This window comes from Porites lutea, chromosome 6, assembly GCF_958299795.1.
Source record: "Porites lutea chromosome 6, jaPorLute2.1, whole genome shotgun sequence".
Classification (NCBI taxonomy): domain Eukaryota; kingdom Metazoa; phylum Cnidaria; class Anthozoa; order Scleractinia; family Poritidae; genus Porites; species Porites lutea.
The window spans coordinates 27,515,737-27,543,515 of NC_133206.1; the positions used below are offsets into that span (position 1 = coordinate 27,515,737).

At 36.8% G+C, this 27,779-nt stretch overlaps 1 protein-coding gene across 7 annotated transcripts; it reads left to right on the forward strand.

Annotated features, from left to right (window-relative positions):
- Nucleotides 1-460: 460 nt before the first annotated feature.
- Nucleotides 461-27,779, forward strand: LOC140941499 (uncharacterized). Of its 7 annotated transcripts, none has more exons than XM_073390505.1 (11): nucleotides 461-631; nucleotides 1,520-1,591; nucleotides 14,486-14,738; nucleotides 17,513-17,823; nucleotides 18,428-18,522; nucleotides 22,638-22,794; nucleotides 23,112-23,175; nucleotides 23,373-23,426; nucleotides 24,562-24,773; nucleotides 25,193-25,358; nucleotides 26,820-27,779. In XM_073390505.1, the coding sequence occupies exons 3-11, from the start codon at nucleotides 14,513-14,515 to the stop codon at nucleotides 27,029-27,031; spliced, it is 1,497 nt and encodes a 498-aa protein (XP_073246606.1). In that variant the 5' UTR covers nucleotides 461-631; nucleotides 1,520-1,591; nucleotides 14,486-14,512; the 3' UTR covers nucleotides 27,032-27,779. The 7 variants fall into 7 exon arrangements, with proteins under 7 accessions (XP_073246606.1, XP_073246604.1, XP_073246602.1 ...); XM_073390503.1 differs by lacking the exons at nucleotides 461-631; nucleotides 1,520-1,591 and adding exons at nucleotides 7,689-7,820; nucleotides 10,104-10,159; XM_073390501.1 differs by lacking the exons at nucleotides 461-631; nucleotides 1,520-1,591 and adding exons at nucleotides 8,537-8,627; nucleotides 10,104-10,159.

The following is a 27,779-nucleotide window of genomic DNA, read 5'->3' on the forward strand; positions in this document are numbered from 1 at the left end:
GCGGAGAATAAAATCGACTTAGAATTGAACCGAATTACAAATTACACTCTTAATTTTAGAATCTTTCACGTGCGCGTGAAAATTGTCCCGACCGGGGTGGCATGGAAAAAAGTATCGGGGACCGTCTTGCTTGGGAAGCCAGGCTTTAATGATTGCATGTACCTTAGGCTAATTCAGAAAATATCCGTAAAATGTAATTGAGTTAAAGTAGTTACATAGTATGGGAAACCATTCATCAAGATTATTTTAATTTTACTGTTATTCTTTGTTAACCATTGAACTAGTTTCATTAATATTTATGTCAGTATAAGAAAAGTTTTCCGGCAAAATTAATTACCAGGCTTCAATAAAGAACAATAATGTTTGTTTTGCCTGGGTTGGAAAAACAAATGTGTCCGACATGAATTTCCGGCACGATAAAAATTGCCTTCAGTGCTCATACGGTTGCCGTAATAAACCCTACTGAGTGGTTAATAAATACCGTATTGACTACCGGCAGAAGCTACAACAGAGGTTCGATTGCTGGGTCGTAGAAAAACGCTTTTAGTGTTATGAAGTCGATCGGACTGAACGAAGAGAACAACTGCCGATGAACTCATGATATAAGGCAACAAGTGAAGCTAAGGAAGAGGTAAGTAAAAAAACTTTTGCATCAGTGCGGCTAAGTTAAACGCGGACAACATGCAGTCAACAAAGAAAGTCAAAATTGATGTTTGCAGATTAGACCTATTTCGGTTACAATTTGACTTCATATTTCAGCAGATTCGATTTTTGGGGGTCTTAGTTTTCGTAATCTCGAAAACTAAGACGGGTCTTAGGTCTTAGGCAAGAGACTATAGTCTCTTGGTCTTAGGTCTTAGTTTTCGAGGGACTTAGTTTTCGTGACCCTACAGCCGCTCCTTAGTTTATTTCACATCTATTTTCCTTAATTCGATTTTTCTGTCGGATTAATTATGGAGACACTTGAAAGTTCCATTTTAATTCCCCAGGGTAAAAAAAAAATGGAAAGAAACAAAACAAAACAAAAATATCTTACGGGTGGGGGGTAAGTGTTTTGTCGCTCTTTTGCGTGCTATACCTTGTGGAGTAAACATGAACCTTAAAGGGACACAACTGGCCAACAGTACTAACGAAGTTTGAAAATCAAGCAAGATGGCGGCTCACAACTTTGCAAGTCGTTATGATGATTCTCTCAGCCTGCTACCCACTCGCGGCTTCACGCTATACATTTCAAAGAAAAACAAAAAGCCAGTCATTGGTGCAAAAGACTGCGATGATTTTCACAGTTTTCATGATGACAGAAGATGTCCGTGTGAAGTGTGGTACCTTTTCATAGGCAAACTTTGGCTTTTTTTCCATGGAGGTACCTCAACGCACTTCGCAATACATAATTGGCATGTTTGAGGCTGATTTTGTAGCGCGAAAGGCCCGAACGATTTGACTTCCTGGCCTTTAACCAAGGTACGATCTTGAATATGATGTTTCTCTTTTATTGTATTCTATCCCCTCTCCCCTGTAGATGAGATCTTCTGAAGGGCTCGCTATCGCCTGAGGGTTTTCTGAGGGAGTGAATACTAGTCATAGATGGGTGGTGAGTACAATTGTTCTGTTAAGAGTATTATAAATCCTCTTTTCCTTTTCCACATTTTCTGAGGGGTACAGAATGAGGAAAATACTTTTTCTGAGGACTTCTAAGAATAAATTGGTGTTAATTTCTGAAGGGGGTTACCAAGGAACAAATGTTCCGAGGGGTCTGGCCAAAAACACCTCATAAGAGGGTTGGGGGGTTTTTAAGTCATAGCAGGCGGTAAAAAGCAGTCATAGTCAGCTTAAAACACCACTTTAGAGCTCCAAGGCAGGTCTAGTGTGTTTAAGTCATGTGGCTGGCCATTCTAGGAGTTGGAGACTAACTTGTCTAATGTTTCTGCTGGGTCAACGGACCCTTCCACAGTTTTTTCAACTCTTGACTGGGACCATTTAGCAAAAATCTGTCAACACAGCAGAAAACAATGCCTTAAAATCCGGAAAGTTGTGAATTTTGATAGTTTTTAGTTGAAAACTAACAAAGAAATAGCTCCACAATTCCAAAGGTGCAGAATTTTAAAGTGTTTGTATGGTGGGGTACAAGTTTGTGCCATCAACCATACAAATGTTTGTAAAATTTTGCAACTTTTTCAAGCAATATCTTCTCTGTCTTTGGACATGTCACCTTTAAACTTAGTATATTGTTACCATATTTTATGGCCCTCTTTCCAGCAGTCTTATCAAAAGTTGACGAAAACCATGGAAGGGTCTATTCTCTATCTGTGGAGGTGAGACATCCCTTCCCCCATCCCCTTGCTTGAGTTTTCTCCACTGAGAAGCTCCCTTTGAATTTTTTTTTCGTTTTTTATGTAGTGTGATGGGTAGTAAAAATCCAGTGTTACTAATTGTTAACATATTTATTTCTGAATTTCTGATCTACTTAGGCCTGTTGGATTACTAGGTTGAAATTTAAAAATATGTTTATCTGTTTAAAAAACAGATTCAATGTTGCAGTGCCTGTGTTCAGTAATAAGTCATAGATGACATCAAAATTTGGTAAGAACTAAACACCGTATCAGGTGATTGTGTCATTGATATTATAACCATATTTTGATGTCTTCTGTAATCCATTGCACAGCAACATGGAATCATTTTATGTTATATAATAAACAAAAATAGCCAAGATGACAAACTAGCCTCATAGACCACCTTCCCCCAAGGGAGCTACTCAACAAAGTTTCATATAGGGAGCTCCACCCCAAGTCCAACCCCATATACCATTTTTGACAGAAAAGTCCCCCCTTTTGGTATACCTTCCATTGAAAAAATGGTACCCGTTTAACATAGCTAAAAATGCAGCGATTATTCTAGAGTGCGGCCTTGCGGGATTTCGGCAATTTGGAAAAAAAAATGCCACATAAAAATTTATATTCCTTTTTTTTTTTTGCAAAACTAGCAACTCTTCTATGTAGCAGCTGTTGAAATGTGTTTCAGACACTTTTTTGGCTTATTAATCTTGCGCCAATAAGCTGCTAAGGTTATAATATATGATGTCATATACACCGTTCCTTATATCAAACAATGCGAGTTTTTCGTTCTTTTTTATCCTTATAACAAATGGAACAATGTCAAAAGTAGCAAAGTGATTACTTTTAACACAATTTATTTATTAAGCATGAGAAATCCTTCGTATGTAGTCTAATAACACGAATGTAATTTTCAGTAAAATCCAACTTGTCGCGGGCCTTGTGAATAAGAATCAGTTTGTAGAATTAATGTCGAATCATCTGGAGTTTAAGAGTAATGCGAGATTCTTGTGCGGAAAATTTGCGTGCGTTAAGACTGTACTCTTTGAAAGCCTAACCAAGACATCTGCTCTGGAAAGGGAAATTAAGCTCCAATACGATAGCATTTTTTAATTGCTTACGTAGTAACTAAGACATTCTTAATAAGTCCTTCGATTTCTGTCGTGAATTACAATTTATGATATTGGTTTTCGGGGGATGAGCGAATCAACGTAATTAATAAATACAAATAATTAAATAATAGAAATAAACCAGATGGAATTGCTTTTTCATCAGAAGCTTTTCTTCTTCTGATCTTAAAGTTGTTGAATCCGACTACCGAATCCCGACTCTCTATTCCGACTTCTTCTCCATCGAAGAGTTATAAAAATGAAATGCCCACTAGTATTTGCAATGACAGATTGAAAAAGAGTACAGCAATAAGTTGATGCCTTCATTACTGAAATCTGCTGATAATCAGTGAGAAACGTAAATTTGCGCGACAGCGGAGGGTGATCAACATCGGTAAGTCGAGGAAGCGTGACTTTTTAGTTTTTGATTTCTGCGTGAAGTATTATATGAGCGGATAAAAAGTTTGCTAAGAATCACAAGCGAGCGAAACAGATATCAAATTACAGTCGAACCTCTCTACAACGGTCACCTTGGGGACAGAAGAGAGTGGCCGTTGTGGAGGCTAGAGGTGGCCATTATGGGGAGATGGGGCTGTCATATGACAAATTCATTAAGGGAGTACAGCATCGGTTATTGTGCAAGTTCATACTCACTGCATACCATGATGTTAATCCAATCATAAATAATATACAGAGAGATAAGGTACATAAAAAACGTGAATATTGTTTTGAATCAAAATGTTTACGCGACAAAACGAACAAGTATCGTAGACAACTTACTGCAGCAAAATAATGGAACACTATCAAAATACGATGCCGCAATTAATCATCAACGTGCCTTACGGTTCAAATTTCGTGACCATTCCTGACTTTTTCATCAGTCGCTGAAAAAAACTGGCCGTTGTCGAGAGGTTATTTTGGCAAATGGGGACATACTTCAGTGGCCGTTGCCGTTGTAGAGAGGTGGCCGTTGTAGGAAGGTTTAAGAAAGAGTCGTATGAAACAAGAAAGAGACGTATGGACTTTCCGGCAGGACAAAAAAAAGTGGCCGTTGTGGAGAGGTGGCGGTTAGTGGAGGTTCGACTGTATACCCTGCAAAGCAAAAAAAACTTTCGTGCTAAAGGGCTTGGTCATTTCGAATTGACTATAATCGAAACTCTAATTAAAACATGGCGAAAATCGACAACACCCTCAACAAAATGATTTAATGTTACAGGGAAGCACTCGCAAAAATGGTCAATTTAAATTGATAATTACAATACGTTAGATCCTGTGTCAGATGTCGCCCTAAACTAAATCAGTATGCTGTTATGTATTCTAGCCTGTTTCACCCGAAAAGGTTTGACTTTAATATCGGCGAGAACTGTTTCAACCATTTCCATCAACACACCGCTTAAGCTGGCAATACAGGCGTTAGTTGAGTAGACACGTACCAACTATATGCAAATGCCTAAGCTTTTTTTTCAGTCCAATATCAAAGCACATCTTACGCCCATATGCAATAAAGGCAGTGCAGTATATTAAGTAATGGCTTGATTGAATATTTTCACTGGATTTACTGATTAAAGTAAAACGACAATGTGAAATTTTATTCATTAATTTTGACGCAGGGTCGAAGCAGTCCGGCCAAATTACCGAGCGGTGCTCTTTGTGTTAAAATTGCTTTTTCTCAAAAGCCTGATACAATTTTCTTTTCAGTCTAATATCTGGTAAATATTTTTGTAGTCCAATATCAGTAGCACATCTCACGTCCATGCAAATGCAGTAATAGCTTCATTGAATATTTTCATTTTATTTAGAACATTCAGTAAAGCGACGCAGTGAAATTTTATTCATTAATAAGTTTGGCGCGCAATGTCGAAGCACTCAAACACTTGTGTCTTTTGTGTTGATTTGCTTTTTCTCAAAACCTGCTGCATACTTTTTTTTCAGTCATATTTCTGCGACATATTTTTCTCCAGTCTAATATTACAAAACATGTCACATCCATATAATACAATAAAAAGCAATGCAATAATGGCTAAATTGAATACTTACATTGGATTAAAGACTTTCAGTAAAGCGACGCGATGTGAAATTTTATTCTAATCATTAATTTTGGTGCACAGGTTCGAAGCACTCAAACAAATTCGAGTGGTGCCCTTTGTGTTGATTTGCTTTTTCTCAAAATCTGCTGCACATAACTTTTTCTTTTTTGACTGGACTGTAGATAGACAAGTAGGTAAATATTAGTAAGAAAGCAGAAGACTACAGAGTTAAAATCGACAACTTTATTTATCAAGCAAACATAAACAGAGCGGGAAAGCAAGCTTTAGTATAAGTCAAAATACGTTCTATTATCGTAAATCGCTTGAATCATTTTGTTTTCCTTTTTTATTTATGTTGTTTTTGTTGTGAACTATTTAATTTACAATGAATGACAAAACATTAGCATGGCAAAGTACATAAGTCGATGTTATAGGTAGAAGCAAGTTCAGATCAGTTATCTTATTTTTAAGCCGAGTTATGTGTTCCTTAAACGATAGGGACAGGTCTAGGTATATGCCTTGACACTTACAACAATGGTAGGTCATGGAGCGAACAGAAAGTACTTGTTCTGCTTTATTAACTTTCTTCCTCTCTTCGCCGCGAGTTTCAGTTTGAAGGTTTTTCTTCAATTTTGTCTTTTACTTATCCAGTTCCTTTTTGGACAAAAAACCAGGTAGCTCTTGCGCAGACACGAATAGTCTGAAATGCTATCCGTCTTTTTGTCCCACCCTCGAATGGGTGGTACCAAACCCTCTACGCACGTTGGGCGGCTGGGCGAAGAGACGGATGACATTTCAGACCTAGGCACAAAAACCATAAGGGGCTTCTGTGCACACAGAGAACGCTGATTGCGGCGCTGTTTTTGAGCAAAGCTACGCAGCGCGGATCTTGAAAGTGGATCGTCATATATTGATACGTTTCTGTGCCACTCTTTGGCCCAGTGTAAACAGGTGTCCATACCAGGTGTGCTATACTACTAGCTGTCCATACCAGGTGTACTATACTACCAGGTGTCGTAAGATTTTTTGTTGTCGAATTTAACCAGTGTTTAGACATCCGATCCCTGAACTCTTTGGTTTATAATCTTGGTTTCTCAGGTTTTAAACTTAGTCGCATCATTAAGTGCAGAGTAAATGGATATCACTATGACAACAATGAACAAAACGCTTTGAAATCGAAAAATGTCGAGTTTTTTTTTACCTGCTATTGACCACTACAGAAAATACCATAACACACCATAATGCTCTTTGTTTGGCCCCCCAAAAATTTTACATAGGCATTGTTTTCAGTTTCTCTTGGGGCCATTTTAACTCCCGAGAGAAACTGAAAACAATGCTTATGCAAAATTTTGGGATGTCAAACAAAGAGCATTATGGTATGTTATGGTATTTCCTGGAGTGGTCAATTAAGCAGCATTGGATGGATGAATGAATGAAGGAATTTCCTTTATTTCAATACGGTAGTTTCGATAAGTTAAATTAACTTCTTTATACTACTACATGAGAAATCATGTTATTGATAAATGAATAGAAAAAGCTAACATTTATTGGCGGACAACAGAGTTTACTTCAAGTCAACATGGACGACAAGACACATATTAACAAAAGCTGTCCATGTGGGCATTTTCCGTAGCATCATCAATTTGCGCAGAGCACGTAATCAAAATTCGAATTCAATCGCTCATGATTTAGTTGAAAGAGCTGGACACCCTCATGGTGGGCTTGACCCCACTATTTGTATCGAAAATAATTAATTTTTAGCTATTTTTTCACACTTTTTTATGAGTACGAAATTAATAGACAAGTTGAATAGATACGGTTCAGTCGCCCGAGACTGTTTGAGGTATAAGATTGCCAGTAAAGGCTATCGAGAAGATAACAGGAAGAGGTAATTATAAAGTTCCGGTGAACACAACGTACATGGCTTATTCACTTGCCTTGAATCTATTTTTTTTATGTTTAACAGATTAAAAGCCAAAGTTAACTTTTTTTCTGGCTTCTCGGGAGAAATTTTTGAGCCAAAAAATTTAAAATAAAAAAAGTATGTGATGTCCACGATGACATTGAACTCCAAGGGAAACGGAATCCATATCGCTCCAGGTGACGAGACACGCCTTTGTCAAAGGAACTTTACATTGCAATTACCTAATAAGATGTTTTCGTAATATTTCTTTCTTTTTTTTTTATGTTTGTTTGACTGACATCTTGTGCCAAATTGGTTGAAGAAAAGTCGAGGTTGGTTTCAGTTGCGTCGTAGACAATCGAGGCCAAATTTAGGCTTAACTCCTGTCCTTCGCTTCGTATAGTTTTTATCATCCACGTTCTTCTCAGTTTATTCGCATGAGCACTTTGTTGTAAGTAACGAATATTTTTCTCTATCTGTTTTAAAGTAAGTGTGCAAAAAAGGTGTTACGTATGGTGAAAAAGCTATTGTCGTGGAGTTTTCCATTAGCAGAGACGAGCTAAATAGCAGTCAGCAATAACTGTTTAGAAGCGAGTTTTTCCGCAAAAGCTATTTTATTTATTATTAATTTCGTTTCACTTTATTATTTCAAGTTACGCGAATAATTCAGAATCCGATCACCAAGGTTAAAAACGGTTTCGGCTCTGGTGGAGGGTTTTCGAAGAGCGGCACTAAACGTAACCCTTTGCAGCGGGTATCCTAGGACCTAAACATCTCTGTTTCTCTCCCGGTGTAAAGTTTTTTATAAATGCTTGTTCTCCTTAGCGAAGTAGAGAACATCTGTCTGTTGTATAAATGACGAGTTCTCTCAAAAGACCGCCCTCTTTCTTTTATGTAGGTTGGCCTACACTTTATTGTCCAGTCCGTTTCGGCTTAAGAAGATTTTAAACCATAAAAAAAAAAAAAAAAAAAAAAAAATTACAAGTAATTTAATTCTACTGCAGCTGGTTATGTCTTTTTAGTGAAAAGACTTTTTAAATCAAAATTCATAACATTTCCGGCTGACTACAAGCAAGCAATTTGACCCTGAGCTTTTAGGAAATTAACAAAACAAACTGAGCAAATAACGAAAGCCAACGAGATAAATTCAGTTTCATTGAAGCTTCCGTTTAATCGTTGATGTCAAATGTAAAAGCGCCGCAACAAGATAGGCATTTTCTAGACTGGTTCTTCATTTATAAGACCAATTGGGACCTTGGTAAGCAATAAACTGGAATAAGTACTGATTCGATTTGCTATTACAAGGGAGGCGACCGCTTAAATAAGAATAGGGATTCAGTTGCCATCACTGGCACTGGGCTGGATGGTGCGCCAATTACACTGAGACATTATTGACTTTTTATTGCCAAATTATTCTTCGTGCTTTGAGTTAGAGACTAAAAAGACAATCGGTCTATAAATACTTAATTGATTATAGTAAACAATTGTTCAATAAGTGATTTTTGAAATGGAAAAAAAAGAAAGAAACGAGATGGAAAAGAAAAATAGAAAGAAAAGGAGAACGACAGTCACTTAATAACAAGCCATAGAAACTTACTATACAGAACAAGTTAGGTCTTTCACTTAAACCGGGGATTTAACAATAAAGTGTGCGGGCTAAACAATCGTCTCCGTCGTTACTGGGTTAATGGAATCAACCCTAACATTCGTTTATACTTTATTGTGTAAAGTATTCAGTTATAATTCTAATATATGATATGAATTAATCGCAGTTTATGTCAGGTATACTTTAACCTTCATCGTCATGTGGCGTAATATTTCCTGACTTTGATGTGCTTTTCAAAAACACGCGAATTCTGAAATTCAAAAGCCAAGTCACGCTTGCGTTCTTCAATGCCGTTAATTATCTTAGCAGACCTCTTAGGTAACAGAAGTGTTCTTCAACGAGTTTAAAAGGTCGTGGTTTGTGATTGGTGGATTTCGATCCATTTTGTGCCTTTCTGTGTTTCAAGGTTCGTTGCTTGTGATCGTAATTATATAATTGACGGCAGCGCAGTATTTACTGGCCGGGACAATCTTTTGAGTTGATCGATTTACCTGGATTTTATTAGGTGTATGGCCACGCTGAGTACGGTTCAACGGAGCTCCGCTATATAAGTCGTTTTAATTAGTAATTCTTGCGCTATTAGGCGAACAAAATTCTATGTTTGACATGTCATGTAGAAAGGTGCCTCTGCGTGGCCTTCATTAAAAAGATATCATGCAGGAAATGGAATAGGCTCTCTTAGTACATACGAGAATATAGTGAACCTAACTACCTGACGGAAGCATTTTTGGCTGTTACATTTGCATATATATTGAAGATAAGTAGAAAACAACTAGCATACTATCAAGAGTTCTGCCTGTGATTGGCTAACTACTCACTGTCCATTGCATGATTATAAGATAGCGAGCCAGCGTGATCCTCATAGTATGTAAGCTATCAAGAAAAATATATGATAATATGCTTACGTATCTATTGCACTTTGCTCAATTTTTTTTCTTGCTTAAGGCGATGGATTCGAATTCTCATAAGATGTTTTACGTGATGCCAAAAGGAAATACTTAACAGCATCTTTACGTTATCGATTCTATAAAAATGTAAAAGAGCATGCAAACTGTCAGGGCTAAAAAGCTATATAAGTTGCCATCGAAAGATGTGATTATTTGTATCTTTCTGTTTGTGTTTTGGTAGCGTTAAAGATGTGGTATTCATCTGACTGTATATAGAGTAAGACGGCATTAATTGTGGTAAGTGGATTTAAATTAATTATTTTCTGAGATAGACATTTTGGAGACAAACTGGGGATATTTGTATCTTGTGTTTCGTGCGTGGAAATGCCTTAAATTCAAACACATGGAGATTCTCGTGTGGAGGTTTTTTATACAACAAGGAAAACATCCAGAAAAATTTCTGTCTGAATTAAAATAAGGATCGTAGGATTGTTGTAGAAAAGTATTATTTTATCGTTTCCTCCCTAGGCAATGTGATAAGAATGTGTCATTATACGATTTATGGATTCGAAGTAAGCTAAAAAAAACAACCTTGGCGGCTTCCCGCAGCAACTCACAAAACAGAACTTACACATCGACGTTCGAAGACCTTGGGTTTTCATGACTTGAACTTTAAGATATTTATTGCATTTAAAACCAGTCATGCTCCTGTCTTTAGCCGGTACATTATTTGCATCTAACATACCAGTAAGATTAAAGGAAAAAAAATAAAACCTTATTATGTTAGGGGCACCCAATGACTGTTTTCTGTAAAATATCTGTTCGGAGAGGCAAATATTGCCTAGAATTTTCTTTTACGTGAAGACGGCTAAAAATTTCTAGATGACTGTTCCATTCACCTACAACTTTCGAAGCTCATCTTATAAATTCCCTACGATTTTCTGAATTTTAATTTTTCACATTTCACACCCAAGGTTGGGCTATTTTTCGTAGGAAAAAGGAAAACTAAACTTTTCGGATTCAAAGTGATGAAAAGAGGAATCAGAAAAATTCTTACTTTCGTAATACGTTAAATTACATCTAAAATTTTTGGGAAAATAATACTGAAGCCCTTAAAATTTCGAAAAGTTTTTTCCCCTAGGATGACCGAACAGATACAAATTTTATAGCGCCACCTAGGATGCATTTCTAGAGATCTAAAAGTACTCTGGATAGCCTAAAAACTGCTTTCAAGGGTATTTTGGAGGAAATCGTCGTTGGGTACCCCTGTTATGTCGGCTTAATCATGCCAAATATTTTGCATGCAAAGGATGAATTAAAACATTAAAAAGAGGTCTCTCAAAGTTAAACTCTAGGTTTTTTTTTTCTTTCACGGATGCCTTAAAGCTCTTATTTTTAAGTTCACTTATGAAAAAACGAAATTAAACGATGTTCATACGTGTAATTATATTTTGATATGAAGCATAATTCAACGGTAGTGCATTGCTATCAAGAAAAAAATGGGAATTTAGTTTTTGTTGTCTTTATTTTTTATTTGATTTGGCTGTGTAACAGACGACCAGAAATTCTACTGCTACTAAAAGTCGTCTCTCGAGAAAAAAAAAAAAGGAAAGGCTTGTTTCTATATTTGAACAGGTATTTAAGCGTATTTGATCATATCCTCTTGTATGTTAATTTGCGCTATATGAATATTAAATATTATTATTATTATTATTATTATTATTGTTATTATTATTATTATTATTATTATTATTATTATCGTTGTTGTCGTTATACAGGTAGTGAAGACGAATACTTATTTCCAAGAGGACGCAACCCAACATTCGCATTTAATGCAATAAAAAGAAGCAGGCCGGAGTCAACAACAATAACAGACAAATAAACGGCAAATGAAACATTATTGTCTTATTGACGCCGCAAAATTAAATGAAATGATATAGAAAAAGGTTTACGGCATTCCAATAATACAGACATTATATACGCACTAAGGATTGGTTCAAAGTTTTACACTTGATTGACAGGTGTCAAATGTAAATTGCCAGGAAAAGATGAATACTTGCAGCAATTTGTTCCGGCTACACCGCCAAGACAATTTGACTTTGAATGATTATTGACTTATTCATCGTCTGCGTGTAAGTTAGATCGTATTCCTTCGAGTCAACGTGAGTATAAAACATTTGTATCCCTTCGGTAAAATTATAAAAACCAGCTAGAGTATCCTCGCTTGAAAATATATATCGCTATTTTCCTTGAAAAATTGCCACTGAGAGGAAAATTTTCACTGAGCAAATTATCTTGCAATACAAAGTTGATATTAAGCGTCAGTGACTTTGTGTTGTAACTGCTCTTACGCTTCGAGGCACAGTCGTCTATTTAGTGAAATATTGTCCTAGCAGTCATGTAACCACTGTTTGTTTGGTTGATACAATCCAGAAACTGCGGGGATTCTGGATTTCTATTGCTCGACATGTTTCCATAGAATCAGTCATGCATAGGTTTACAAATTATCTTTTTTCACAAATAATTATTATCTTTTTGAACATAAGGCAACTCTTTATGTTATTAATTTTTATAGCAAATATTAAGAAAAAATCGAGCGTCAAGAGGAACGTGTATTTATTTCATTTTATTTATTTTTTGGCAGACACAATGCATCTCTTTAAGCACACAATATAACAAGTTAAAAATGCTCTGGCTTTATACGACAGATATTTGGTTTTCACCTTTCAAAAGTCGAAGAGAAATTGATTCACTTTAAATTTAAGCTCAAGCTTTTCAGGGCCCATTTTTGTTTGCTTCTCTGCAGGGCGGAATATATACAGAACTCCAATTGTGAGCATTATGTAAATGATAAAGTAGACTCTCTTTGTGTACATAACATAACATAGTGGCAGATTTCAAAAATGCTGCATGCGTGCCTTTCGAAAATTAGCATTGCCATAACAGCAAGGTAAAGAGTTTTATGTTCTTAAGTTATCTATTTCTTCATTTTGCAATTTTTCGTTTAAGACAACAATTTATCGATCCATTTGTTTTGATCATTTAGTGACTGATACACATATGTAATGAGATGCCCGCGTGGTCGGGCTAGTGCTCGATACGATTGTTTTTCAATCCTTTTACGGAAGTAAATCGATTCACTCGTTTCAGTCAACTATGAACTCCAAAATACCATAATGAATGGGACACAAACACGCTTATACTAACGCAACTAAAGCTTACACTATACTTTACAGCTCCAAAGTTCGTTCCTGCCCAACATCAGTTGGAAAGGGTCCAGTTAGTGAAGTAGCTTTAAACGCTTTGAGCGCATGTTCACAGAAAACAAGAAAAAAGGGGAAAGGACAATGTAAACCGTAAAAGGAATAAATATATTGACGCAAAACGAGAAAGGAAAAAGAGTGGAATTAACTGACTCCTTAACAGTCTGGTTGACATCTTGACCCCTTCAAGGTTTTCCAATCTTGTAAACACAATCCTACAACCGGCTATTTCGCCGAGGGATTATATTCTTTAGTTGTTTCGTTCTTGTGCAAATAAGGGCTATTGTTAGTAGAATTAGTTTTTATCATTGAGAGGGGCTTAAAACGCAATGGATTTTGGTAAATGAATTTCAATGTAGTTAAATGGTCGCACCAAAACTGCCCTGACAGATGTGTAAGGTCATAACATTGTACTTCAAAAACATTTGTCATAAAGACAACCGAGCGAAAACCAAAGTTTTTATCTTCTCATCCACAGTGTCATAGTAGACAGATTCTTTTTCCACAATAGTTTGCTTTTTATCGACTATTTTTGCCTTTAACAACCGTTTTTATTGCCCAAAATAAATCATCATTTAGAATTTTTTTTTTCTGTCTACTTTCTTCCCTTTTTTCGGAAATTAATTCATCTTTATTTTTCATTCAAAATGGCGTGTTGTTTACCTGTAAATTGGACAGCAATTAGATATTCCCTGTACATATTCTTCTCTAGCCCCCCTCCCCTGGCATTTCAAGAACAGGTGACCTGTTACGAAATATGAAGTCAAGAAATAAAACTCATAAATGTATTCAATTTTTACCCTGAGAAGACCGAATGATTTCTGATTTCATAGCATGTATTTTAGCCGTAAACAATAGAACAGCAGATAAGAGTCCCTGTTATATATTCTCTCTCCTTCCCCCAGCTATTTCTAGAGTACACCAAGAAAACCGAATGATTTCTGCTTAGCTCTTACAGTATCCAATTTCAAAAATCCAAAAATCAATTTTAGTGCAGGCGTAGTTCGTTTTAATTTGTATTTTGGATTATTGTTTTTATCGGAAGTACTCCCTTCCGCTCACATCAGGGTACACAATTAAGGGGTATAAAAAAATTGTGCATTTGTGCCCCCAGTTCTGTAAACTGTAATTATGCCTGAATGAAAAAACACATTCTCTGAAATCGTCATAAATTTTGGAGTACCACTAATTGAATGTCTTATTAAATGTATAAATTGACTTACATCAGGCCGTTCGCCTTGGCAATAAGAACTTTCCGTAAGTGATGAGGCCGACATACGTGGTTTTTAAAATGCCACGAAATGCAACAAATGTTTTGTTGCTTTTGTAACTACATTTCGTTTTTTCCTTTATTCCATAGATTGTGATAGTGTTGAAACCATCAGCAATGGCTTTCTGTGGATGTTTGAAGTCTGGCAGTTTGACTGCTGTTGCCGTACTGGCTCTCTTTGGATTTTTCACAAACACTTCAGGAGCAGATGAGCGCAAGGATTGGAATGGGAATCTCGACTGTCCTGAGAAGATGACTGTTGTTTGGAAGGCACATCACTCTCGTCCACCCTACGTGAATAAAACATCCAACATTTCCAGTAATTATAGTGGTATTCTTCCAGGTTAAGTATTTGAAATTTAACACTGAAAAACAGGGGCACCTAACGACTTTTTTCTGTAAAATATCTGTGAGGAGAAACAAATGTTGACTAGAATTTTCTATTACTTGAGGACAGCTAAAAATTTCTAGATGATCGTTCCATTCATGCATGTACAATCTTCGAAGCTTATGTAACAAATTCCGTACGAGTTTTTGAAGTTTAATTTTTCACATTTTTCTCCCAAAGCTAGGCTCTTTTTCGTAGAAAAATGGAAACCTAAAATTTTCGGATTCAAAAATGTGATGGAGAGGGGAATCAGGAAAATTCTCACTTATTTAATACGTTAAATTGTATCTAAAATTTTCGGGAAAATAATACTGAAGCCCTTGTAATTTCGAAAAGACTCACATTTGTCTAGAACGACCGAACAGATATAAATTTTATAGCGCCGCTTAGAATGCATTTCTGGAGATCCAAAAGCACTCTGGATAGCCTAAAAATTTTCAATATTTCAACAACAATTTAGGAGAAAATCGTCGTTGGGTGCCCCAGTGAAAAAGTACCACTCAACATGTTTCATTTGAATGGTCACACTACACAGGGGGGTTTACTTTCTAAATTAAGTAAGAATCAGACAAAATGTTTCCCCGCAGCTCGCTTTTCGTGAAAGGTAACACGATTTTAAATTTTTTAAGCTTTTTTATCTATCTAAAATCTGTGGTGAGTGCATGCGCTTATTGACTCTGTTTGAAGCCCAAAAAACAGTGATCGCGTTATTTCAGTATTTATAGGGTTTTCAGTTGCAGACAGAGCAGTACATTTACTGTAATGGAGGATGCTTTTGTGCTTTCGATGACGATTATGAAAGATATATTTTGTTAGTTAAAACAAAAGGGAGGTAATTATTCTTAGCCCGGACATATTCGTTGATATTTTAGGGGCGACATGCACTGGATTTTTGCTCATACTGTAACCATCGTGTTTTCCGTTTTCATATAAAATAAAGATGTTTTGTGAATCCTCATACTGTAAATTTAATACAAGTCTAGGCACCTAATGTTTGCGATCGTAATTTTTTAAAAAGATGTCCATTGCGACACGCTCAACTTAAATGTAACTGGTAAAGCAAACTAAGCACAGAAATAAAGACTACTGACAGTTTATTTTTCCCTTTTCAAATTTGAAAAAAGAATGATTTTTATAGACACGGGAAATCATGCATATTGGATTTTAAATTCAATTTTGGCAAAAATGAATCTTTATTAGCGAAAGTTTTTGGGACGTATTTATCAAACATTTGGAACCATAAAAGGAAACTTGCGGCAGTTTTTGCATTTTTAGTTTACCACAAACCTCTCAAATTGGTTACTAACAATAAAAAGTAAAAAACAAAGCAAATTAGACTGCGTGGCGTGTTTTGATATCTGATGAAATACTCTTTTTGGGGTCTTATGTCCTCGTTAAATTTTGTTTTCTTGAAACTGGGTGTTTAACTGCAAAATCAACCACCTCGATGGTCATCAATGGCTATTGCTAGCGTCGTAGTTTCAGTTCTTTCTCAGTGGTTTATAAGTGATGAAACACTGCGTCGTGTTTGATGTTAAACTTTTAGATCATTTTTCGACAAGTTGTAGAGTTAGAGTGCACCACGTACAAAGACAGATGGGGAATCTGTGGTCTGTGCAATACCACTTTTGACAAAGATCAGTTTAATTATGACTTGCGTCGCCTCAATCATTGCAAAAAACCCTTTTACAACTTCTGTATATCTAGTGTCAAAATTTCCAATTTTCAACTCTGTCCATAAAATATAGTGGTCGAAAGACAAGAAGACTTTTTATTTTTTTTATTTTTTATTTTTTTAAATTTATTATTTGAGCTAAATTTACATCACACAAAACGTATACATATTACAACTTGACGAAACAAACCTTTTATTATTCCTTTTATTGTAAGTAGCTAAGCGAATTCAAGCATAAATGTAACCTCAGCTTTTTTTATGTTTGTTTCGTCAAGAAGGCTTTTTAGGCATTTTAATTTCATGCAAACAATAATTTAGTAGCATATTGCGTGCCTCTGTTGGGTTCCAGCAGACAATCGATCAATCCTACTCATTAGTTGTTTTACAAATGTATCTATCTGGCGTTTTAGTTTAGACCTTATTGTACTTTTTTAGAGAAAATGTAAGAAGACTTTCCACCCTTAAATTTTCATCAGTGACTCTCTTTGGTAAATAAGATCCACCTTTGACTTATCTCTCATTATTTCTTGGAGAACCTTCGCGATACGCTGAAAAGTCCCCAAACCCCTCACAAGTTAAAGGAAAAGCTTACCACATTTTATTGATGATTCTAGGGTGACATTAGAATCTTAACTTAAAACCTACCTTTTTAAGAATTTTTGTTTTAGTCATTAGGAAGATTAATTTGATTTTATGCGTGTTTTATTTAAATTTAAATTTATTTTAATCAATTTTAATTCTATTTTTTTCACTTTGTTAAGGGCCTAGATCTATTACTGGATAGGCGCTATAAAAATGTTATTATTATTTTTGTTGTTATTATTATTGTTGTTGTTGTTGTTGTTATTAACGAGGCGAGGTAGGTTTATGTTCGTCATTATAAATAATAGTTATTAGCGAGCAGTGATTTCGCCCCAGTCGTGGCCGATTTGCAATAGATAGATTGTTAAATATGCTCAGTTCGTAAACAAGTGTTGAAACAAAACTATGGTCATACAGAAAAAACACAAAACTAATTTGAATTAATTTTCATTAATTTCATTTTTTTTCGCAGATTTTCTTGAGTTCTTTTTGACTGAGTGTTGCCGAAAAAGGGTCAATTTGGTTTACAACGATTCTGACACAGCTGATTCAGATTCAGATTTATTTCTCCCAACTATCGTCAATCTTGAAGCTGACTGCAATACCAACAAACCAACAAATCTTGTTCCTATTGTGCCAAATACGGGGATAGCGTTCGTAGTTGTTAAGAACAGTAAAAGTAACCAATCGATGGGAATGTGGAAATCCCTTTTAGCAACGTGGCCTGTTCTTGTGCTAACGCTCTTTTTGTCATTGATCGCTGGGATGATTGTGTGGTCATTGGTAGGTTGAATAAATAAAACGGCCTTTGGCTCCTAACAATATTAGGGCGTATTATATCTTGGTCTTTTGAACTGAACATTGACTTTTAGATCCCATTTGGTCATATCATAGGTGCAGTTTTAAAGTGAGGTTTATTCCAGAACCATGAGACAAGAATAGTTAAAGAGACCCCAGCCTTAATTTGAGGTCTTAAGGTCGTGAAAAATATTCCAAAGCGATAATTTAAGCTCTCGAATCAATGAAAGTCTAAGTTTTGTGCAAATGACTGATAGTCATAATAATTCTTTGAATTACCCTCGGCAGTATTTGAAGCTTAATGCATGGTTAGTGAGGGCGAGAAAACTACCGAAACAAAAACAAAACAAGGTTAAGAATCCCAATTGACCGGAAACAAACATCAAACATGTTGGCTATTGACATGCAAGCCTGGTCTTACCGTCAGGGCGGAAATGGAACTCGGGTCCTCTGGATTGCAAGTCTAAGCCGTATACTATAGGCGTATACGTCGACCGATATATTTACTAGTTTCTAACGTTAAGATGATTTAAAATAATTTATGACAAACAGCTGAAAGTAACTGATCGTTTTTGGACATGTTTTTTAGGAGGCAAGGAAAAATTCAGAGAATTTTCCTTCTTCATTTTCTAAAGGAACTTGGGAAGGTTTTTGGTGGGCATTCATATCTATGACCACAGTAGGGTAAGTTGTAGTATGTTCTTGTTTGTTTTGTTTTTTTTAATGCTCCACTAAGGTATATCACTAGACGTTCAAACCCAGAATCAGAACCAAGTAATAGCAAAGTTACAAGGTTTGTTACACGGTTTGGGTAATTGCGAGCCTGCGACTGAGTATAAGGCGCTTCTGGGATAAAGGGCTAGGAGAGAAGCGAAGAGGGTAGAGAGCTATTACTCCCTCCGACCTTAAGCCCTTAAGCTCCTGTCTCCTTATGCAGGTATAAATGTTTGGACGGACAAGGGGGGGGTGGGGGGGGGGGGGGGTGCTGAGTACGAGCAAAGGTGTGGCATGTGAATTTTTTTTTTGTTTGCAAAATTTTGGCTAAATTCCGTACCCTCGGAAATGGAAAATAGTAAAATTTGGATAAAATATCCCTTCGCCTCAGTTTGGAGCAAAATTTGAGGTCAAAATCCCCAGAGAGGAAACAGAGGAAGTGTTCAAATGCCATGCCTAAGCCTATTTAGCCCTCCCCCTCCCCTCACCTGCATATTTCCTAAGGAAGGCCTCAGGCTAAGCAGTTACCCCATAAGCTTCGTTTCCTTGACAAGTTTTGGAGGTTTGACTAAAAACGTACATTTATATTTACTTGTGCTAAAAGGGGTGACTTGTAAAATAATTACCGACCCGGGGGGGGGGGGGGAGGATTTCAATATAAAAGTGACAGGGATGCTCGTCGTCTCTCTTAGGGTTGTAATTGCAGATTTTGGTCTCACTTAGGGTGTTTGGGGCGAAAAGTCACTATATTTGCCCATTCAGGCATCGCTTAGAGCTGTGCATAAAGAAATGTACAAAACTGCCGTGACACTGACTTCAGAGAAATCTCATTTTTAAAAAAGAACACAACAAGCCCTTTTTTTTTTAGATCCTTAACTCTTATTAAGATGTCTGTTTTAGGGGTCAGTTTCAGGCTTGTGCCACACACACATTGGTCTCCCGTAGGGGTTCAATTTTAATTTTCCGACGAGCATTCCCGTCACTTTTATATGGGAGTACCCCCCCCCCCCCCCCCTCCGGCCGGGTTACCGACACTGTTGGAATGACTGATATAACAGTTATCTCTCGCAAATTGTAGTAATTCAGTTCAAAGCTACAGTATATAGAGATCAGATGTGGTAAATGGGAAAGGGCAGACAATTCATTTACGATTTTGATAAGCAAACCCTTAAATCAATATTCACTAACCTTCGTGACTATCTCGAAAATTTTTAAGTCTGGTATTCCTTTTGTGTGATAGATTTTTTCCACGAGATGTTACAATAAGCTTTCAAAGAACCATTTTTTTGAAAACAGGCAGGTTAACCGCAATTGTTAATTGTAACCTTAAATCAATGCCCAATCTTGTTTTAACTTCCTTTTAGAAATTCTCGTTTGAAGTCAAGATTGTTTTTCCCTTTATTATTTAAATTATCATTATTTTTCTTAACTTTTTCCCATTCTGGCACTCGATGAAAATCAATATGGCCTTCACTGGAAAAGATATTACTCCTTTGAGACAAATTCTCCCTTCAAAAGCTTTAGTCCTGTCAATCTAGGCATTTTCGAGGCTCAACATCAAACTAATTGCAACAGAATCGTTTTCAACGTCATTTAAGTAAGGGTGGCCTATGTAGTAACGTACTAAAAATCCGCCAAAATCCGTTCGGCGCAACATGTCAAAATTAAGCGTTAAACATTTTGAGCTTTTAACACAGGGCAACCACGTTAGTTGAAATTATACGGTTAAACACAAAATGCACAAAATGTGTTTGTTACTTTTATGGAAAAGTGAAAGAAGAAAGAATAACTGCTACCTAGTTTTCGCAGATAAAAACGAAGTGTTTCTTTTTTCAAAAGGGATAAATATTAAACACAGTTGGCTTTTGCACAGGAAGCCCATGTTCCACTCAAGGATCCACAAAACAACATGAGGCTTTCAGAGTAATAGAATGAACTGTTGGCTGTAAGACTACAACAAATTTAGTCGTAAGGCTTTAAATCTGAAAAATGAAAGCCGTTACTTAATCATTAGCTTTTAAAAGATATCTTTTTTATCAGATTTCTGTTAGCCGCAAGGGTAAGAAAAATATATATCAGAGCTGGATTTTTGAATAACGTTACAGCCAAAATAGAGCTCTCCCCTCCCTCCCTTTTTTCTTTCAACAACTATCTCCAAAGAAGTCAACATAAAAACTAAGAGTGCAGCCGTTGTTCTTCTTTCTTCTCCTCGTTTCTTTCTCCTCGCTCTTTCTATTTTTCCTTTCCTTGTTCTTTTCTAGGAGGATTCTTAGGCTCATTTTCCCTTCGGTTTTTTGTCTCTTTCTCAGTGAAAAGACTGCAATTTTCGTTCGGTACGTTTTCAAAAATCCAGCAAGATAATGCTTTGGCTTTTACGGTTACCTATACATTAATTTTTGTTAACGTACCAACATCCTCAAATATACAAGTTTCACTTTTTCGAAGCTTTTCATTTTCTTCTTGTTAAAAGTGAATTGGAGAGGAGGGGAGGATAGTTTTACCAATTCTTTACGACGCACAACCATGCAGAGTTTTTGAACAGGTTAAGCTCCGGTGCTTATGAATTTGATGAGAGGGAATTGCCTTTTCATTAAAGGAAAAGCGTTGTTACCTTCGCAAAGGTTAACGGAACATTCCTCGCATAAGAACTTTGGTTCTAGCAAACGTTTGTTTCAAGAAAACGAAATAGTATAATAGGGAAGCTGGTTTTTAAGGGAAAGATTAACTCTGGATAGCCAAAACAATGCGTATAAAAACATATTGTAAGAGTCTCTGGAATAATGGAAATTCCCCACGAAGAGCATAATTCACGCCATTCAGACAGAAGGTTAACTTGTAGTAAGTTGAAGTGTTACACAACGCTCATCCGAAGAGAAACATGGGTTAACACATCAGAAGCTAAGTCAGGCCAGCCCATTAATGTCGTACATATGTCCAGTACTTTCGCGCCTTCATTGACCACTGCAATTATTTTCAGATGTTTAGGATCCCATGATTGTTATAGAAAAAAGAGGTCTTCATTTGCCAATTGACGAAAAAAAAAAACTGGTCGAGGTTCAGGGTTGCCAGTTCTCACAAAAGAAATGCAAGGAGGGAATATAAATGCCTTTAGACCACAGAGCAATTAATCTTATTCATCTTACCAAGAAATGAAGAGCTGCCTCAGAAAATACAAATTAAACATACAGATGCACTAAACTAAATCTGAGCCTCGCTACAAGAGGAATATAAAAAAAAGAACAATCACACTGCCTTGATTTTCTGGATTTCCTTTAGAACAGATTCGGCCAGGTGTAATGAAAAGCGCAGAGCGTTATGATCTAGCAAAAACCAAATAGGCAGAGTCCTTAGCAGAATATTTATTCACTCACATTGTAAAGTACGGAGTCATAATCCTAAAGGAGGTTGCGCATGTCGTGAGAAAAAAAAAGAATCCCTGATTTCGATCACACATGTTGTGTCCAAGGTTTGAACATAACTACCTCACAAAACTCGATTACAGAAAATGGGAATAGGTCCCCATGCTGCAGGATATAAAAAAAATTACAAGCCTGTAAAACTAAAATACTTTCTGCATTTCTGATATTGCGCAAAAAATTTTTAATCATGTCAATACAGACTGACTAATAATTTCCCTTTTAAATACCGTCATCGAAAAAAAATTACAGCTTGGAAAACAGAAGATGAAGACAAACGAATGGCTGGGTAACCTGTGCAAAGCCGTCAAGACGAAACACCGACCCAGGTGTTTTTCACACATTTAATTGGCGTTTTTAAACCAAAAACTACCCAAAATACATTAGCGATGTTGTATCGAAAATTCTTGAGGAAAAAAAACAATGATCAAATGTTTTATCTGAATTTGTGATCTTCCTGAAATTGCGTTTCCTCTGGTGAAAGTTGAAAATCCTTATTGCCAATTTTTCTCATGTTTCACCGAAGCGATTTTGGCAGATTTTTAGTATGTTGTTACAAAGCAAATCCAACAAGTAAACGGCGTTGAAAAAAATTCTGTTGCAATTAGTTTGATGCTAAACCACAATTTGACTAGACTACTTTGTTTTCGATACTTTTCCTTGTTTCAGGTATGGAGACCGTTGTCCACAGTCAATTGGTGGTCGGCTGTTCGCTGTTTTTTGGATTTTAGTTGGTATTTGCGTCTGTTCCGTTTTCACCGCATCCTTGACAACTTCTTTGACCACGCTCTCATTGGAAACTAAAATCAGCTTGCCAGGAGCGAGGGTAAACCATCAATTGCCAATATTGTGAGCTGTACGATGATGATGATGATGATGATGATGATGATGATGATGATGATGATGATTGTTATTATTCTAATTATATAAAAAAAAGGATTTTAAGCATTTTCCCTAATGATTTTGGGTAGATGGTCTTTCGTCTCTGACGAAATTATTATTTTTTTTTTGCGCTAAACAGTAGTTATGTATAACCGGTCTTTAAATATGAAAAGTTGTTTGTGCGAGATGACTTCTTTTTTTCACGTGAACAGTTATTCATACAGTGTTTGAGTATTTTCTTGTATTTCTCCTGTTCTGTAGGTCGTGACCTTAGTCAATTCTATTGAAGCTACCACAGGATTTCGAAATCAAGCGAATCTCACCCGTGAGTGTTCAATGCGATCCCATTGCTGACCTACAACAATTAATTAACTTTAACTTAAACATTATACAGTAGCTAATTACATGCAGATTAAACGTAGTTTTAGATTAGCTGGTGATGTAATTTCGTTTAGAAAGTGTCATCAGTTTCATCATTGCATAGTCCGATTACTAGTCACTCTTCTTCTTTTCTCTTTCAAGGTGTGCAAACAGCAAAAGAAATACATGAGCAGTTGGAAAGTGAAAGTGTCCAAGGTATTGATTTTGCCTTCGTCAACACAGAGGAGAAGTGTGTCGTCACGTAACCAAAATTTCTGAATTACAGAAATAGGGAGCTTAAGCAACGACGTAAGGTGGTGGCGGCGGCGGCAACGAGAACGGCTAAAAAGCAATAGGTTTTGATTGGCAAAACAACAACTCTGCACGTGCATCACGCTTTTTTGTACATTTCTTAGCCGTCCTTGTACGACTGCCATATGAACTTCCTAATTTCACGCGCCCACTTTATAGAGTTCATGAACACAACACAAAAATTGCCTTTTCTTGTAGTAAACTTAGAGAAAGAAAATGTTGCCAACATTTGGCAAAATAATTGAAAGTGAATAAGATTGATGAAGTTTGATACAGCGAGAATTCACTTTTAAAGTGATGCTTTGGGTTTTGTCATCCAGAAATTTTTTCGTTACCATGGCAACGGAGCAAAACGACTTCTCTCTATTGTTATCCAAAATAAATTCAGTAAATGTATAGCCTGCGTAGCTGGCGTCAAATTTGTACGCTTGAGTGTACAAAATGAATATGCCCCTTAAACATCATCCTCTCTTATTGGTACCATTCTAGTCCTAGCAGTATGTAGGATGTTGGTCACATGATTAAACCTAGTTTAGTGGCCTTAGCTTCCACTAGTCTCCTGTAGCTCAGTGGTAGAACATCTGGACTGAGTAACCTGAAGTTCATAGGTCCGGCTCCTATTGGAAGTACTTGGATTTGCTGTTCCGAGCCGGCTGTGTCTCTGACTGAAAAGTCATATTTCTCGACTAGAATGCATTTGGAACGATGGTAAAATAAATTAAGGGCCTGTTTGCATGGAGAGAGGGTTACTCTTATGCTAGAGTTATCCTAGCAAGCGGGTTAAAGTTAGCTCTGGTTTTACAAGCAAATTTCACAGGTAGGGTACCCTCCCCCCTTGTAAACAGGGCCTGAAAGGTGACCCTTTTTTGTACCTTTACTTGAACACATTTTACTGCTTGGAAGTACAAAAACGTTTCTGCCGTGTCCTCTCGAAGGTTGATATAGACTAAGTGCAAGTATTACTACTATCCAGATTAACACAAACAATCAATTGACCTACTGACCGTCTTTTAAATAACTTGATTTCTTCTATCTACAGGAGCTTTAATGGATGCCTATTCACTCGTTCACTTTAGAAAATATTATCCAACAAAGAAGCTGCAAGTTCAGGAAATAATTGCACAAGGAAAACTGGAATATGGTGTAAAAGTTAAAAATATTGAGTTAGCCAATTGCTTTAGAGAGAAGAGGTACACGGAAGAATCAAGTTTGCAGGAGATGGCAGAGATTACTCTGGACAGTCCGTTAACGGTAAGTGCATTACTTCAGAAATCTAACCTACTTTTTATCCATCTCTGTAGAGTTTTATCTATTCATTTACTTACGTATTTGCTGGTATATTTGCTTACAGCAGTAGTACTCAACAGTAAATGAGTGTTAACTTTAAGACGATCGCAAATTGTAGCCGCAGGTGGACCTTTTCCACCTCGTATATTCAGTAGACAAACCAAACTAATGTGTGAATGAGAAGTGGTGAATTCAGTTTACAAGCGATACGCAGTACATGGCGAGATCACCGTTTAAGCACTATCAAGCCAACTCTTGCAATAATCACTGGAATGTTCCGCTTTGATATCGGTATAGTCATCATTAGTCATTATTATAGTGATCGCAATAAGTTTGAAATTTATCAAAACTATATCTCACTTTTATTTTTCTTGTGTATTTAGAGTGCACTGGATGACGAAGACAAAGAGGAGCAGAGTAACCTCTTCGACCCCGAAGGTCTGCTGTTCTTTCCGATGCTGTATACTTGCGTGGGAATAACGGCCGTCTTTATTGTTGGTGGAGTGTTGTGGGACCTTCTTCATAAGTGCAGTCTTATCAAAAATAAAGGTTTGAATTCAGCCCAACAGATTTTGTTAACCATCCACAAACTTCCATTACTCCACAAGCAGAGCCTTCTGTCTTCTTGATCAGTGAGAAAGAGAAAGGGGGGCTCTCATAGTTAGTAATAGTATTTACCAAATTAGTGAATAGCAATTTTAGCGCGTTTTGATTGGCTCCCGTAACTTGGAATATCCTTGGCTATTCACTGTTTTGCGACCAGAGCCAAGATGGCGTCTCGTTTTAAGTCATTTTGGGAAGACGGAATTTGAGCGATAAATGAAGCAGTCGTACAAATAAATACCAGAAAAAGCGACGAGCGTTGGCTCGTCAGTGTTTACTGGTAGGTAGTAAATTATTTTCACCCTGAATTTGCGACAAAAGTCGTAAAAATCACTTGACGAAATCGCCGAAATGTTTGTAAATTGTAAACAAAGTTCCTACTAAGTGACGTTTTTAATTTACAGACGTTTTTTTCTTCATTTTTATCCAACTGATTCGGTAAATACTAAATCAACTATTCCCCTCAGGGTATTCACCTCCCCCTCGTGGGATAGTTGTATAACATAGCAGTTCATAAGGGCGGACGTGTTTCTCTGATATTCGACTTGATTTCGACCTAGTGAATGTGTTTTCCCATTTTTGCCGTTCAATCGTTTGTACGGTTTTTGTTTTTGTTTTTATAGCTGTTTTCTATGTGTCTTGTACCTTACATAGGTAGTATTGCCTTTTTATGTCTTTTTTTTCTGGGTGGGGTTAAATAAAATTCTTATCCTCTTGTCTGCCTGAATCGCGTAAAGCTTTTGAAGTCGCCGCAGCCCCATGGAACTTCTGGACTTGTCAATCTTGTTTTCTCTCTTTAAACGGGTTTGATAAACCGTCAAACTGTTTTGATAAACTGAGGTGGTCATAACTGAGGCCGCTGCTTCACGCACACGGCTATTACAATTAAGCCTGAATTCGAAACTACATCCAAGCAACGTGCAATAGAGCATGCTCAAACAAAAGGTCTGATTCGATTCATGCAGAGTCTTTCTTAAGCGGAAGAACTGGTAACCTGAACTTTCATGGGTAATGAATGAATGTCCTTCGGTATTGAATTACAACTTTGTGCCAAAAACGAAAATTAAACTGATGAACATGATATAAATGAAAAAGAGCCCATTCCTTAACGCCCTATCATTATGCCGCGTTTTTTTTCTTTCGGTTACTGAATCGTGGCTAATCTGGGATTAGTAGTTTAGTCTTAACTTTAATTTTTACGTTCTAATTATCGCTTTTCAGAATTATAGGAGTATACTTGCAAATTGAATATTCCAGAGTGTTATTTAATTGAAAACAAAACACGATGAAGCCATGGGTGTAAAAACATTGCTGTAGTAATTTTGCCATGAAGCGCTGGGTTAAGAAAATAATTATGTTTCTCTTGCTTAAACGTCTAATACATAAGAAACTTTTACTCGTTTTCAGACACTAGCAAAATGCACAACATGACAGTTTCTTTCGAGAAAGGAAGCCTGCTCAGTCGACATGTCAAGTGTAATATAAGTAAAGAGAAGTTACAGGAACTTGAGGACAAAATTCAAGATGTCAATCGAACATTGGACGTCTTGAAGAATGAAATCGTAGTGGACGGAAGATTCACACACAAGAACCAGAATTGCGCGGAGAACATTTGCTAATAGATCATGGAGGTGCATGGCGTGCAGCGGAGGTCGGTGAAGCACACTGTTTCATGGAGAGGACTGTCTTAGTCTTCGTCGAGTTTAACACACCTTTCTTTAAGTTCAGCAACAGACCTAGCGATACAAGTGTAAACAGTAATCCAAGGAAAAATTTCCCCTGAGTGCAAAATCAGTTCAGTTTCATAGATAAAGTATTTTCTCAATTAAACCCTCTCGGCGTTTGTTTTAAACTTGCCCTGCTGAACCCGACATTTGTTTGAATAAGCAGTTTATGTGGGCTCGTTAGTATGACAAGAAATGGTTCTTCTTCTCCCTTTTTCTTAGCAGTCGTGTATTTTCCCTTTCAACTTTAAGTGTATTATGCGCGAATAAATGCCTGAGGAAGTTATTTTCAGCTCCCTGGTTTAGACCCGGCGTTTATTAGGTAAGGGCACAGCGTTTAATCGAGAAAATAAGGTTACTCTGTCTTATCTGTAAGCGCTATGTTAAGTGAATGGTCGCTTTCGTAGTATCTAAATTCGTCTACTTAAAATTTGTCCTTGTTGGTGTCTATGAGTTACCTCAGCCGTAGTTCTGATTAACCCTGTAAGCCGTGAGTAATTAGCATCAAATTTCCTTTGTAAAGAAACTGAATGTCGGTTAGCACTGTCTAGGAAACCTGATAAAACATTATACTATGCATGGGTGGTGAACAACGCAACAATAGCACAACGAAAAAGCGATTAAACCGTTCAGCAGTTGGCGC